General features: G+C 35.9%; 1 protein-coding gene across 2 annotated transcripts in view; it reads left to right on the top strand.

Annotated features, from left to right (window-relative positions):
• Cep290 (centrosomal protein 290) overlaps positions 1 to 16,747 on the top strand; it is an 83,922-nt gene that overhangs the window by 16,747 nt on the left and 50,428 nt on the right. For both annotated transcript variants that reach the window (XM_036169571.1, XM_036169569.1), the window contains exons 13-24: positions 23 to 195; positions 2,363 to 2,525; positions 4,264 to 4,364; positions 4,435 to 4,522; positions 7,285 to 7,394; positions 8,861 to 8,945; positions 9,474 to 9,616; positions 10,204 to 10,368; positions 11,434 to 11,583; positions 12,467 to 12,582; positions 14,595 to 14,697; positions 14,780 to 15,010. In XM_036169571.1, the coding sequence (XP_036025464.1) occupies positions 23 to 195; positions 2,363 to 2,525; positions 4,264 to 4,364; positions 4,435 to 4,522; positions 7,285 to 7,394; positions 8,861 to 8,945; positions 9,474 to 9,616; positions 10,204 to 10,368; positions 11,434 to 11,583; positions 12,467 to 12,582; positions 14,595 to 14,697; positions 14,780 to 15,010 (1,628 nt within the window). The remainder of the gene's footprint in view (positions 1 to 22; positions 196 to 2,362; positions 2,526 to 4,263; positions 4,365 to 4,434; positions 4,523 to 7,284; positions 7,395 to 8,860; positions 8,946 to 9,473; positions 9,617 to 10,203; positions 10,369 to 11,433; positions 11,584 to 12,466; positions 12,583 to 14,594; positions 14,698 to 14,779; positions 15,011 to 16,747) is intronic.

Here is a 16,747-nt window from a genome sequence, read left to right on the forward strand (position 1 = left end):
GATTTCTGTTTTCACATGGTAGGTACTTCAAGCTTTCACCAACAGACGCATTATATGAAAATTCACTCCAAAGTACAAATTTTAGAAGAGAAAACAAAAGAGGCTGAGAGAACAGCTGAACTGGCTGAGGCTGATGCCAGGGAGAAGGATAAAGAATTGGTTGAGGCTCTGAAGAGATTAAAAGATTATGAATCTGTAAGTATTTTTATCTTGTCAGCCAGAGAGCCTGAAATTATTCTTGACGCCAGGGCTGTTCTGTGGCTTCTATTCCATTCCATGTAGAAAGCCCTCTCTATCTCTGTTGGTTCTAAGTTATTCAAGCTTTTTGGGCATTTGGTTTATGTCAAGAGAATTGTTTCCAAACATTTTTCTTTTTTACAAATTTATTTTTATTACTTTTTCCTCTATGTTTGAGATTATAATTTCATCATTTCTCCCTTCTGTTTCCTCCTCACGAACCCTCCCCACCTAACCCTCCTTCCTCTCATTGCTTCCTTTGTCATTAGATGTTGTTAGCTGTATAGTAGGACTATATATATAATATGTCCAAATATAACTTGATCAGCCCGCATGAATAGTTATGTATGTATATAGTTAGTTAGGTTTTTTCAAGACAGTGTTTCTCTGTGTAGTTAGTTTTGGTGCCTGTCCTGGATCTCACTCTGTAGACCAGGCTGGCCTCAAACTCACAGAGATCCTCCTGGCTCTGCCTCCTGAGTGCTGAGATTAAAGGCGTGCACCACCGCTGCTCAGCAGTTATGTATTTATTTGGTATTGGATAACCATTTGCTGTGCTTTTCACTGGAGAAGACTTTTTCCTGCTAAGCATTCGTTAATTGCCTGTAGTTCTTGGTGGAGGGTTAAGACCTCGTGGGCTTTCCTTGGCGTATCTCTTGTTGTCATTCCTGTTTAGCTCATATTTAGGCAGTCATGGTGATGAGACTTTATGGCGCAGCTTCTGACATTGATTAGGATATACAATCTCAAAGCAATTTGCCTCTCTTAAAACTATGATTATCTCCCTCTTAAAGTTATGCCCCCTCTTTGCCATGGTCCCTGAGCCTGACTGGCCTCTACAACTCTGCGTTTTGATTGCCTGTGGTTTTCAGTAATGGTCTCCTTCTTCTGCAGAGAGAAAGAGGATTACATTTATCAGGACGTATGTTTAGATTGTTGTTTTAGTAAAGTGGTTGTGGGTTCTCCTTCAGTAACCATGACTTCACTAGCACTGTGTAGTTTCCCTCAGGAATAGTGTGCCATGCTGAGCGTTGTGGTTCATAAGCAGCAGAGGTGGGGAGGTCTGTCAGCTGCTTCTCACCTTTGTGAACTTCCACGGTGCCTTCTGATACCATGAAAGCTAGTCCTTAGGGAAGAGGCTTAAAAATCAGTTCCAACTAGGGGTGTCTAGGCCCTGTTTATGAAATGCATGGTGTCTTCAGTAACTGGGACTATCTATCCTTCTACTACTGGGGGAAAGACAAGGGCAATAACAACAGGCTGTGTGTTTTGAGAGTCTCTTAGACAACCTTGACCAACAACTCAAAAGAAGGCTTCTCCTGTCTGGTATTGGGGTTTTTGTTAGGTGATCTTTGGCTCTTGGAGGGATTATTGTCAGCACAGATGAGAAAAGCTCATTTAAACCATATAAGCATTTTCAGTTTGTTATAGAGTTTTTTGTGCATTTGATTGTTTTTGTTTTAGATGAATAGTTGATTGTCTGATTTCTTTTGGCCTTTCCAGACATCGTTATTATTATTTTGCCCTCGCTTATCCTCCTCCCGCATTTCATTTACCTTCCTTTCAAACCTTTTGGTGGAAGTGTTCTGTTGATAAGCAGCTCTGATGAGGTGGCAGGGTTAGAGCCCTTGTTATCTGTGTCTTTGTGCCATCATGGGCGTGTGACACTGACTGACTTGATGACCTTGTGATGGGGATGGCTTTGGTGCCTACTATATCAACTGAATCTACTTGGACTGTTCATATTTTTAAATTTGATTTCAGACAATTAATTATACACTGATTGGTATGCCTGATTTTATCTTTGTGGTTTTATCTCTACCTTTATGTATATGTCTATATATTCAGTGTTTCATATGTAATATTCTGATTCACATTGCGTAAGTGTCAGATGTTGATATTCTGCCCTCATTGCTAGATTTGGTTTATAGAATCACATTAAAAGACTCCATTAATATGCACTATTATTATTTTTATGTATCAGTTATAAAAAATCTGCCATATAAAATACAGGTCTAGGTAAGTTTGTTTACCCATCAACTTAACAAAAAAAGTAAATTCATACATATGATTTATTTGTTCAAATAAATTATGTCATATTTAAGTTAGATGGGGTATTTTTCAGGGTGTTTATGGCTTAGAAGATGCTGTTATTGAAATAAAGCATTGTAAAGCCCAAATTAAAATAAGAGATGGAGAGATTGAAGTATTGACCAAGGAAATCAATAAGCTTGAGATGAAAATCAATGATGTCCTTGATGAAAATGAAGCCCTTAGAGAACGGGCTGGTAAGCTATTTTTGAAGACATTTCTTTTTCCTATAGCCTACTTTCTAACTCTTCTTTGTCTGCTGTTGGTTTGCTTATACTTTTGGAGGGGAGGTGGCCCTATCCAGCAAATCAAAGTGCTCTCATTCCATACGCATGTTCTTCCTTTTCCCCTATGCTTGGCTGCTAGCCCTTACTTTACCTGTGTTTATTTACTCCTCAGTAGTTGGAGGGTATTTTTCCCCAAATAAATGTTTCTGTTGAAACATGTAGACAAAAGTGGGGGTACTCTGAATGAAGTGGGTTTGGGGACCTCACTGTGTTGGGATGGCTGATAAGGAACACAGTTTTCCTTGGCCTGGTATGTCTTCAGTAATAATAATTGCTCACCCAGAGGTGAAAGTGCATTGTATTATGCTGCATAACAGCAGTCAACTGTATTTTTGCAAATAAGAAACGTCTGTATGAATTGTTTTGTTACAAACTGATTTTGTTTCAGATGAGGCCATTTAAAAATATTTTGTAAACCTTTTAAGAATTTATAAATACAATATAAACTGCTTATGTTTCACTTGAGAATTTTAAGAGTTCCCTTTAGTCAAAGATATAATTTTCAAATATGACTTGGGAACGAACTTATATACTTTTTAAAATAAGTGGTGAATTCATTAATATTACTAGTTTGTTTATATGGTAAGTTATAGCTGAAGTTCACAATCTTAGTTGCTTCTGTAAAATGAATATTATAATTTAAATATAATTTCATTATATTTGCTGAATATCAATTAGTGCTTTCTTAGTGAAACTGACAATCTATAAAATTTTTGTATAGAAAAATAAATACTCTATATGGATTATTATTTGTGAAGCATATCTAACTAGAATTTAGGATTATATTAAATATTAAAGTTAGATTTCTGATTTTTTTGACCAGTCAGGTCACAGCTAGGAATCTAGAGGTATGTATGAATAACTTCTGTCTTATCTAGTGAGCTGTCACAAAAGCCATGTTGTCTTATCTTTCTTTAGGTGTTTAGCCACCCCACTCCCCTTCCCACACCCAAGACAGGGTTTCTCTGTGTAAACCCAAGCAGATTTCTCTGCTGTCCTGGAACTCTCTATAGACAGGCTGGCCTTGAACTCAAAGGCCTGCCTGCTTCTGTCACCTGATGATGGGATTAAAGGCATGTGCTGCCATTGCCTGGCTAGGGGGTTAGCTTTTAATTATCAAAGTCTGGTTTACAATTATTTTACACTGTCTTGATTCCTGATTTTCACCTCTGAAGTGGAGGCAAATTAGGAGACAAGTTGGCTGAAAGGATTAAGCCAGTAATAACATCATTAATATTAATAATGATTGCTACCTGCCAAGCACTCACTGCTCTAAGCATTATATTTAACCTAATCTTATTATACTCTTGGCAGATTAAAATAATAAATAAACAAGTAAATAAATGTCATCTTTGTATCTAAGTTACAAGTTACAAAGTGGGAATTGAACCAAGTTTACCTCCTGCCAAGATTCCTTAATGATTGAATTGTAGCCCCTTTGGAACATCCCCATATGTGTTTGTCAGGATTTTCATAATTAGTTACCTTAATGCTCTTTGTAGTATAACTGTCTGGAACGTTCTTGGACAGGAACTCTCCATGTTTCAAATGATATTGGCTGGTGAATCCAGTTACTTGATGTTCTATGATGATTTTGCCATTCATTTGCAAATTTTTAAGTTTTTACTTACATTGCTTTCTATTTCAGGCCTTGAACCAAAGACAATGATTGATTTAACTGAGTTTAGAAACAGCAAACGCTTGAAACAACAGCAGTACAGAGCTGAAAACCAGATTCTTTTGAAAGAGGCAAGTGATGCTCCATTGACGGTTTTCTTGTCTGGAATAAGGAGAACTACTAATAATTCATCCTTTGCAGATTGAAAGTCTGGAGGAAGAACGACTTGATTTGAAAAGAAAAATTCGTCAAATGGCTCAAGACAGAGGAAAGAGGAATGCAGCCTCAGGTATTTTCAGTCATTCTAGACTTGTAAGAGTGGAGCCATTTGGAAAGACTTACCTGGAACTGGGCTGTTCTTATGTTGCAGATGATTTTACTATATTATAGTATCCCAAAAAAGAGATAACTATGTATAATTGGTGTGATCCTCACCCTGAAACAATGAAATAAAACAACAATCAGGTTTTGGAATTACACACTTTTGAAAAACAGTGTACAGGCTGATGATTTTTTAGACAGCTCTACTTTGTTGTGACTAATCTTACAACAGGAATTTTTATATTACTGTATGTCACACTTAGAGTGGTACTGTGCTTTGTTTTGTTTTTTTAAGATTTATTTAATGTATACAGTGTTCTGTCTGCATGTGTGCCTGCGGATCAGAAGAGGGCACCAGATCTCATTACAGATGGTTGTGAGCCACCATGTGGTTGCTAGGAATTGAACTCAGGACCTCTGGAAGAGCAGCCAGTGCTCTTAATCTCTGAGCCATCTCTCCAGCCCTGGTACTGTGTTTTAACGGCTGTACATTGGAAGGGTTTTTTAAATTATTTACCTTAAATTTTTCATTAAGCTTAAATTTAAATACAGTTGTTTGTTTACCTGACTTTTAGAAAGACCACATAGTTTTTGTAACAGCCATTGCAGTTCATCTTTGAGGACCTGATGGAGAGTGTTTCTTTAATTCTTTTTTTTAAGTTTATTTTTATTTTATATTTATTTGTTTGTCTGCTACACATGTGCCAGTGCTCATGGAAGCCAGAAGAAGGTATTGGATTCCTTGGAGCTGGAGTTATAGGCAGTTGTGAGTTGCTTGGTGTGGGTTCTACGAACAAAACTTGGATCCTCTGGAGGAATGTTAAACACTTTTTAAAATTCCATAACTTTCTTCCACTCTTCCCCTTAACCCCTTGCATGTTCTTCCTCTGATCACCCTTTGTGTGTGTGTGTGTGTGTGTGTGTGTGTGTGTGTGTTTGTGTGTGTAAAAAATATATATAAATGCAACCTACTGAGTCCACTTTGTGTTATGCTCATGTTTGTTTTTAGGGCTGACCACTTGGTGTTGGTAAACTGGGTAGGGTCCTTATCTAAAGGAAACTAATTCTCCCTCTCTCAGCAGATTTTAGTTTCCTGTAGCTTTTCATCTAGTGGCAACTCCATGTGATTTTTCCTGTTCAGGTTATGATATTAACTGGTATTGTCATTGTTCAGGTCTAAGCAGCTGTCCTGTTGTGATTTCATGGGTGTTTCTTCCCCGTCATAGACAGAAGACTCAGTCTTTCAGCAGACTTCCTGGTCCTCTAGCTCTTACAATATTTCTGTCCCTTCTGTGATGTTCCATGAGGCTCAAGTATAAAGGTTATGGTACAGTTGCTATCAGTTGGGGATGGACACCCATACTCATGTGTTCTGTAATTTTACTAGTTGTGGCTTTTTGTAATGGTGTCTGTCTGCTGCAAAGAGGTGCTTCTTTGATGAGGGAGTGAGAGATACATATACTGTGGATATAAAGATAACTGTGTAGAATGCAGTTAGTAACTACACTGGCTTAGGAAAGTGACAGTAATGTGTTCTTCTCTGAGATATATGAACTCTAGCCACTGCAAGTTGGCTAGACAGTCTCACTGTGCTATTTCTAGCTGTCACGGAACTCTCTATATAGACCAGGCTGGCTTTGAGCTCACAGAGATCCTCCTGTCTCTGGCTCCAGAGTGCTATGATTAAAGGCATATGCCACCATACCTGCTCAGTGTGTGCTCTTAACCACTGAGCCCTTCTCTTAAACACCCCCCACCTTTTTTTTTTCATGTGACCTTAGTTCATTAGTGTAGAGATGCAAAACTTCACAATGTACCAGTATAATGACCAGTTTACTTAAACTTCTGCTTCTTTCCCATACTCTGGTAAGTATCCTACATCCGTGTTCATACAAGCAACCCTAATTCAACGTAGAGGTCATGAAAACAATAGTCAGGAGATCAGGAAGAGGCTTGGCTGAGAGTAAGGTGTTCAGAGGGGTGTGGAAAGGGCATAAGAGGTGGTGGTGGTTAAACATGATCAAAATACACTCTCAAATGTATGAAATTATCAACATAAGTAAATTTGAAAGGGGCTGTAGATATGGTTCAGCAGCTAAGAGCACAGCCTTCTTGAGGACCTGGGTTCAATTTCCATCACACACAACCTTCTGTAAGGTTGGTTGGCTCACAATCTTCTGTAATTTCAGTCTTAGGGGAATTCAACGCCGTCTGTGTCCTGTAGGCACACTGATCACACACGTGGTTCACAGACACACATGTAGTTGAAACACCCATACACATAAAATAGTAGTATAAAAAGAAATGAATTTTCAAAGTATTGTTTTAAGAATCCCATTGGAGGACTGTGATTGGAGCCTACTATTAGAACACTTGCCTTGCATGCAAAAACCCCGCGTGGTCACTTCCCAGCTTCACAAAAACAAAGGCAAATATAAATATTAAAATAAAAATGTATGGCTTTTCATTGATTTTCTTTATATGTTTTAATCCTTATTATTGGATACTTTTAAATTAATGTGAACAAAAATGATAAAGATACAATTGAAAGTCTCCTTTTATTGATAGCTTATTAAAAATTAACTAGATCATAGAGTTATATTGGCTACAATGTTGATCAAGGATTTTAGAAATATTGGACCTTTTGTGTGGATTAAAACCTTACTCTTGTATTGGATTAAAGGAGAGTTATTTTTTTCTTTCTTATTTGTTAATTCTTTCATATTGTAGGATTAACCACTGAGGACTTGAACCTAACTGAAAACTTTTCTCAGGAAGATAAAATAGAAGGAAAGTTAAATTTTATGAGCCTCAGAAGTATGAATGAAACACAATCAAAGGTAAACAGTAATGCTTTGACAAAAAGAATAGAGGAAAATGCTCACAGTACGTTTTTGTGTTTCATCATTTAACCTCGTTTAGCATCTCTGCTCTTTGAGGTTGTTAATTAATATTAATTTTTGCTTGCTTAGATAACCTGGTGGTCACATGATTGATTAACGCGACATTATTTACTTTGAATACAGATTAAGAGTTCAGCTAAAATAGAGCTGCTACATTGCAGACCGTCATTCAGCATTCTGCAATCAGATCAGAATGAGACAGAGGAAAATATGACTGTACAATCATTACCGAGAATGCTGTCTGGAATTCATCCTAGTGTAGACAGTGGAGTGGATCCCATTGTCTCTTTCACTAAATGTTCCTCATTTATGCAAGTAAAAGATGATACTACAACTCCAGAAGCTATCACAATAAGGGAGCTTTTTAAAGCACCGTGTCTACAATCTTTGAGAAATCTAGACTCCTTAGTCAGTACCTTCAGTAAGGAGAGCAATGAAGACATAAATGATTACCCATGCTCTCTTTCCGATGATTGTATGAAGAGAGTGTCAGGAAGCCATCAAGCTCTAGAGAAAACCAGGTTCTTGCAGAAAAGCAGTTCATCTTTTCAAGCATCACCAATAGCTTCAGAAATAATGCAGAAATTATCACATAGGCAAAAATCTGTAGTATTTTGTCAACAATCGTATGACCATGATGTGGATAAAGTAACATCAGAAGATGAACAGGTCCATTCTCAAGCAAAGTGTGCTGATTTCAGTTTGAAAGACGATAAAAGACAGAGTGAATCACCCTCACAGCCTGAGATGTTGAGAAGCCCGATCCAAGTTAGTCTTTCAGATCCTGTGCCTGTTGCTGCACTATCCAAATTGTCTCAGATAGAGCCCCTTGTGAATCTTATAGAGCAGCTACAGAGAGAGCTAGTAATCCTTAGATCGCAGGTGAGCTTTCTTTAAATATATTCATGCAATCCCTGTCTTATTTCAGAGTTCTTTAAACAATTGTAAGATTTCTTTTTATTTACACATTAAAACTCATTTGTAACAGATATGTACTTAAAAAAAAAAGTTGCAGTATACTTGTTGACTTGCCTAATATATTAAATATTTCTTTAGAGTGAAACCATAGCACAGGATATATTGACCCAAGAACAGCAGAATAGAAATGCAGAAATAGAGCTTGACCGTCAGAGAAGACAGGCAGAACAGGGAGTATAAAGACAGAGCATCAAGGGCAAGGGTGTAATTGGTACTAGGACAGAAGCCTGCTGTCTCTCTCTCTGCCTCCTGCCATGGGGAATGCGGGAGGAAGAGGTGGTGGGAAGATGCACATCCTGAAGTTTATAATGCCTGTGTCTATAACCTGTTTCCTAGTGTGCTAAACTCGAATTTATAAAGCATTGTTTTTGAAACCTCCTTATTACTGTGGTATTTTATAAAACGTTTTTATTCTCTTTGTTCAGAATGAATTTCTTTCAAGAGAACTAATTGAAAAGGAAAGAGATTTAGAAAGAAGTAAGACAGTAATTGCTAAATTTCAGAATAAATGTAAGTTACTATTATCTCTTCCTTTTCTATACCTATTTTCCTTATACTAAAATTTAACCCTATAGAATTTTAGTACATTAGTTATTCTTTGAATCTTAATTGCCTTTATAATCTATAGATCAGTCCCTGTTATATGTCTTGTGGTTTACATTGCTATTTTTATTGTTATAGAATGTTAAGTGCAGGGTTTTTTTTTAATGAAAATATATCACAATTTTATATGCTTAAGTGAAAGAAAGTAAAGTTAAAAATTTAAAGATTTTAATATGACAAAGTCATGCTGTCTGTGTATGTGAGTGAGTGAGTGTGTGTGTGTGTGTGTGTGTGTGTGTGTGTGTGTATGTGCATATCCACATCACTAAAATAGGTGTGGTGGTTATTTTCAGCTATTCTTGTGCCATTTATAGTTGAACTTTTATTTATATTTTTGTTCTCCAATTTTTTTTTCTATCTGAAATATTGTCACATGAAAAATGTAAGTTTGTAGAAAAGATCTATTTATTCAATATGAAAAAAATATAATTACAGTAAAAGAATTAGTTGAAGAAAATAAACAACTTGAGGAAGGTATGAAAGAAATTTTGCAAGCTATTAAGGACATGCAGAAGGACCCTGATGTGAAAGGAGGTGAAACATCTCTAATCATCCCAAGTCTTGAAAGACTGGTTAATGTAAGTTATGTTTGCATGTTAATGTCTGCCTGCAGCCAGCCCTTCTCTATGGGTTTCTTCTTTTGATACTGTGATAAATTACTCAGATAAAAAGCAGCTGAAGAAGCAGGCTGAATTATACATTTCAGGTATGGCCTATCATGGCAGGAAAGTGTAAGCAGCAGGTGCCAGCAGCAGCTCATCACATTGCCTCCACAAACTGCTGAACTCACACTTCTGCTTTACAGATGCTGGAGCGAAGAAGTGAAGGTGTAAGGACACTAAAGTTCTTGCCCAGCTAACAAGAAATGGGCTCATATATGAATGTGGATCATCTGATTACTGCCTGGTTGTTTTCCATTTCACTAATCTATTAATATTTATCTACTCAATGTTATTTATTTTAATGAAGTAATCAATATGTATAGTAACATAAGCCAAACTTAAATTTTATAAAGATTACTTCATAAATAAGAAATCCAATAGGATTTTTATTAGATATGCCAGTGAACACAGAAAGATGATTAAATTATTTAAGGGCATATTTTTCTTGTCTATGATTTGACTGTTCTCCATTGCATTTGTAATTTATAATATAAATGTGCTAGGCTATAGAATCAAAGAATGCAGAAGGAATCTTTGATGCCAGTGTGCATTTGAAAGCCCAAGTTGACCAGCTCACAGGACGGAATGAAGAGCTAAGACAAGAACTCAGGGAATCCCGGAAAGAGGCTATCAGTTATTCAGAGCAGTTGACAAAAGCAATTTTAAAGGTGAGAATTTTATTAAATTACACCTATGACTGTTTGTTCAATAGGAAACTTGTTGTATTTTTCTGAGACAGAGTTTCTTTCTATAACAGCTCTGGCTGTCTTGGAATTCCATTGGTAGACCAGGCTGGCCTCGAACTCACTGAGATTTGCCTGCCTCTGCCTCCCAAGTGCTGGCATTAAAGGTGTGCGCCACCACTACCTTTTTTTAAAGACTGCTTTATGAAATGAGAATGTTCTTTGAGTTCTTTCAAGCCTAAAATGACTTTTTTGGAGATTTGAAAAATGTTTTTATTTATTATTTGATAATTTCTCATAGTATATTTTGATTATATCCCATCCACACATGCTCTGTTTAGATCCTCCCTAACAACCATATATTGTGTTCTTTCTCCCTCTTAGAACAACAGCCAAAAGAAACTAACAGAAACCATAGACTCTGATTTGTGATAGGCAACTAACTACTCCAGAGCATGGTGCTTACCCTGGAGTATGGTTGAGAGATAGACCCACTGTCACTCTCCCGAAGAAAATGCATTTCTTCCTTTCTTGGCAGTTACCAGTTACAAATGGCTCCTTGGCTAGGGGTGGGACTTCATGAGCATATCCTTTCCTCTATGCTGGGATTTTCAGGCTTGATCATTTGCAGATCTGTGTGTCCTGTCACAACAGTTTCCATATGGGCATGTGCTTTGTTGGGGCTGAAAAAGGCTGTTCCTCAGTCACCCACCACTTCTGGTCCTTAGGATCTTTGTGCCCCTCGTTGTTCATGTATATCCTTGAGCTCTATTTAGGCTGAACATTCCAAAGTCCCTCACTCTCTGCACATTTTTTTTTTAAAGATTCCTTAGGAAGTTATGTGGGAAAATAAGTTCCTTGAACTATAAAAGAGAACGTAAGAGCTCTAAATTTTGTATTAGGCATTTCTAAGTAAAAATTGAAGTTTAATTAATTCTTGTCAAGTTGTTCTCATCCATTTAAAAAGATACTCAATAGAGAAAGCATGAAGTATAACTTACTGCCTTGTAGTTTTCCTAACTGTCCTAATCATTCCTGGGTTGATTCCAGATTGAACATCTGGAGAAAGAAACTGATCTTCTGCGTCAGTCTGCAGGATCCAATGTAGTTTACAAAGGTGTAGACTTACCTGATGGAGTAGCACCGTCAAGTGCCCATATCATCAATTCCCAGAATGAATATCTAATACACCTTTTGCAGGTACTGGTCATTTATGTGTTAATGACAGACATTTTTGATAGTATGTTTCTTAATTTAGTCTATGAATTCCATTGAGTTCTCAGAAGAAACAGGTATGTTATTAGTAGATTATGAGTCAGCTGAGCTAATAGAAACCAATAACATACCTGTATCTGTATATATCAAAACATTTGTTTAAAATTCATCTTATAGCACTATTTTTAAATTCACAGCAATATTAATGACTTATTTTTGTACATTAGAGAGACACCATCAACAAATAATGGCAACATGATATGCTTGATCTAAGATTTATGGTTTGTTTTTTTTTAATTAAAAACAAATGGGTTCCAGCAAGATGACTCAGCGGGTAAAGGCACATGGTGCCGGCTCTGATGGCCAGTATTCATGATCAAGCACCTGGACTGCATGGTGAAAAGAGAGAGCAGACTCCTCAGGCTTTCCTCCCACCTCCACACATGCACTGTGTGCTCACATGCATGCAAATAAATGCTTTAATTCATTAATGCAGATGTCACAGTTTCCCCATATTTCAAAGGAAATAGAAAGGCTAATAAAGTCAAGGCATAGAAACATATGCTGGCAAGAGAATATGTGGCTAAGTAATAGGAGTTGAGTATTTAACTGTTCTGTTTGACGAACATTTGTGCTGCAGGTGAATCCTGTATCTGATAGCTTTTGTGCTTACTACAGCCACCATATTTGAAAAGAATTTTGCTTGTTTTGTAGCAGTTTTTATGTGTATTGCCTCATTTGTGGTACCTTATATTAAAATGTTGAAAATACAGAGTTGTAATAATCTTTTTGGAATGTGAATCTGTACCTTTGGATTCAAAATATGGTCTAATACTATTTAAATTCTAATTTACAAACTAAATTTTAGGAACTAGACAATAAAGAAAAGAAGCTAAAGCAGTTAGAAGATTCTCTTGAAGATTATAACAGAAAATTTGCAGTAATTCGTCATCAGCAGAGTCTGTTATATAAAGACTATCTAAGGTATTTATGTTTGAAAACTATACTTTTAGTTGGAGTGTGGTACTGTTCTGACAGTCACAAAGAAAAGTATTAATCCCCCTCCACAGAATTGCTGTCAAAAACGTGTTTAAACATGTTTCTGAACTGGTTTAGTGATCTCAACACTCTTCATGTCTGGGATTGGTAGAGATCAACCAGACTCCAACAGTGGGTAGGCGAGAGGCATTGAGCAAGTTGCTTTTCCTTTACTTAGTATCTTAGTTTCTTGTACAATTCTGTGATAATACTTTTCTTAACCGCAATAGGGTTGTAATGCAATCTAAGAGAATTATTACGTGAAAATGTTCACGCTGGTGCAGAACACAACTGTACACTGTAAATATTAGCAGTATTCATCATTGTCATCACTATAGAAATATATTCCTAAGGAACTAACATGTCTCCCCTTATGTCTCTCATTTCCTCAACCCAATCATATTCTTAGTAGGAATTATACTTCATAATCAAAGGTGATTTTGAACACTTATGGTAGCACCTCATTGACAGGAAAATAGTTAGAGATAGTTAGAGGATGGATCAATTTGTATGTTTTTTTGCTATCTCCTATTGTTGTAAGGTATTTCCACGAGTTTGCAGATTAGTGATTTATGTCCATTGAAGAAGAGTAACATATTTTTTCCATATTTTGGCACATATCTAATCAAAATTAAGTAACATGTTCAAATCAAAACCATTTAGTAGCAAAGGTAATGATGCCACTAAAATTGGCTTATGCCAAGCATAAATGAACATTTGTATGACTTTTTGGTAAGCAGCAATGACGTATGTACTTGTAAAAATGATTAATTTTTAATCAATAAGGAAATATATTTGTTTATGCATATAAAAAGGTATTTTAATTCTTGTAAAAGTGGAATAGATGACTCAACCTGTGTAATGTACTTACTATTCCACTCATTGTTTTTATGGTGAGAACATCATAATCTACCATTTAATAAATTTTCAAGTGTATCAAGAAGTCACAGTGTGTACAGTAGAGCTAGCTCTTGAACCTACTCTTGTTTGCATCCTTTTCATACCTTCTTTAGATCGAAAGGGTTTTTATTGAGAAGTTCTTCTCAGACAATGTATTTTGACCATGTTTCCCCTCTCCCAGCTCCTCCAATACACACTCTCTTTCCTAAGTACCCAAATTTATGTCTTTATTTTTCCTTCCTCTCTTTAAAAACGACAAAAAAAAAAAAAAAAGAAAAAAAAGAAATGAAGTGGAGACAGGATCCCAGCCCAACCAAGAAACTATTTCCATTTGATACCCAGTGGTGAAGACAAAATCGGTTGTCTCCAAATCCAGTAATGTTTAATATTTGCATCCTAAATATTCCATGCATATTCATTGTTTATATTTAAGAGTTGGGCCAGGATTTTGAGATTTGATTTTTTTAAGAGTTTGTTTACTGTATTAACTCTATATTCTTAGTCGTCTTCTCTTTACAATAATTTGTTTATAAATTCCATATTCTAACTGATAAGTTACTCAATTGAAGTTATATTTATATGTGTGTGTGTGTGTGTGTGTAAAATAAAAATACATGTATGTATTTTTTTAACAAATCAATTGGCTCCATTGGGTGCTCTGTTCAGCCAGCTTTTCTGCCCTTTTATTTGGAAACCTCTAGTACTAGAATGAAGTTTCAAAGAACCCTTTTTTTCTATTTACTTTTTATTGACACAGAATACCGTAGACTTACCCTGTATGTTTTATGTCTGGCTGAGGATTGGTGAATTATACTGCAGATATTTTAAAGAGATAGGGCAGAAAAAGATGGAAAATGTGATAAAATTGTGATACTACCTTTAATTTATTAAAAATATTGAGTGAAAATTTAACTTCTTGTATGTCGAATGTTAGGTCGTATATCTCTTATTCTGAAAACATTTAGAGCTTCCATAATCTAAATTTGTCCCTTTTGCAACTAAAAATTTTGTTCTGTTTGCTTTATCATCTTTTTAATTGTTGTTGAATGATACTATAGTGAAAAGGAGACTTGGAAAACAGAAGCTGAGACAATAAAAGAGGAGAAGAGGAAACTTGAGGATCAAGTCCAGCAGGATGCTGTGAAAATAAAGGAGTATAATGTAAGCACCACTTGGAGCACCCTTCTGCAGGTACAGATGAGCATAACGAGTCAGTCGGTAACATCAGTGTGGTTTTGTGCAGAACTTGCTCAGTGCCCTTGAGATGGACTCAAATGAAATGAAGAAAATGCTTTCAGAAAACAGCAGGAAAATCACTGTTTTGCAAGTGAATGAAAAGTCCCTCATACGGCAGTATACTACCTTAGTGGAAATGGAGCGGCAGCTTAGAAAAGAAAATGGGAAACACAAGAACGACTTAGTATCAATGGAAGCCGAAGTTACTGAAAAAATTGGAAGTTTGCAAAGATTTAAGGTATTTCTGATTTTTTTTTTCATTTGGCTGAGGAACTTTTTGGATCTGAAGACAGTAAGAATCATGCACATCCATGATTAATAGTTAATGTTTAGTGACATTTGCTGTAATTACTTCATCCTTTTTTTGTATAAATACTTAAATTGTAGACATTTTTCTGATAAATATTTTTAGTATACATCTCTACAATAGAAGGCTTTTATTTAAATAACCATAATGATGTTATTTTAATGAAAAATTGACACTATTTCCCTAATTTCCCTACTGTGCAGACTATATTAAGTCTTAGGCTTTGATCATAAATAATGCATTTATTGAATTTGATAGTTCCATGTCCTAGATTCCAAAGACAGCAACCACTTTTGCTTTGTTTTGCTCTTCTCTTCGAAGAGTATTTGCTTGATCTATTTATTTTGATTTTACCAAGTTTAGCTCTGAGGCCTTGATTTGATTCAGTTGGAACAGTTTTAGCAAGAATATGGCTTAAGTAATTATGTTACATGACTCCAAAAGAGTGCATATCTGTTTGGATGGTGTTTTATGGGGATTTACCTCATTTTTGATTGATACCTACATTTTTAAATGGTTAACTGGTAAGATTTTAGCATGTTATACGTAAAGAATCCTTTGCTATTTTCTTCAATAATTTTAGCATTCATGATGATTGACTGGAATGGGGTGCTCATGATTTTCTCGTATTTACAGTCTTTTGAAAATAGAGAACTTTTGCCATTGGCCAGGGTGTCAAGTCCTCTTGAAGTGTATTTCCCACCGTGAAGACAGTATGAGTGCTCTGATCTTTCCTTTTCACCACTTGGTAGACATGGGCAGGGTGTGTGTATGTGTGTGTGTGTGTGTGTGTGTGTGTGCGCGCTCTCTGTTCTGGGAGCACGGCTTTGTCTCCTCCTAAGACCTTCTTTGGTTGTAATGGTAGGTTCACAGACCTTTAAACATAGGCACATTTTACTCAATTGACGACTCTCAACTTTCCCTATTAGGAGGCTTTTGACAGTGTCTCTTAGATATTTTAGCAAGGATCCATTAGTTTTTGAGCCAAGCTTGATTTGTTTTCTGGCATAAAATTTTTTTCTAGACCTAATTTACACACTACTTCAGTGGATATAAAGTAATCCAGTTCTTTAAAGAACTCTGTGTCTTTTGAGAGGGTAAAATATTTACATACCCAGAACTGATTCCATAGTGTCATTGCTCTGGGATGTCATGCTGCTTGTCTCTTTCCTTGTACAATATAGGGACTATAGTGTGTAACTTTAGAATACAAGTTCATATTGTTATTGCCAATTAAAACTTAGCATTATGAAGTCAGTATAAAACTTATTTAACTTCGTAATGTTATTTTCTTCATTGTTTTGTATAGAAAACTGAAAGATTAAAGTAATTATTTTATCAGATATCACATATTAATTAAAAATAATGACATCTGTAACCCTTCTAAATATGTCCTAAAATTTCTTTGCAGTTGTTACTTTCCTTGGAATTTATCCTGTTGGGCATGTGTTGGCAAAAATAACATTCTAGTAACTTGAAAGGATTCCCTAGTCTTTTATTTTCTTTTTGCTTTCAATATTAGGATTTTTTAAAATGAATTAGAATATATAAAACATTTATGTTTCAAAAGATTTAGTGAGAAATGTCTAGCTCTGCCCCGTGCTCTGCTATCTAGGTAACAGATACTGTCCAGGTGGTTTTTCTGCACCAGAAACAGGACCTGGGAGT

This window comes from Onychomys torridus, chromosome 20 (assembly GCF_903995425.1).
Source record: "Onychomys torridus chromosome 20, mOncTor1.1, whole genome shotgun sequence".
NCBI classification, from domain to species: Eukaryota; Metazoa; Chordata; class Mammalia; order Rodentia; family Cricetidae; genus Onychomys; species Onychomys torridus.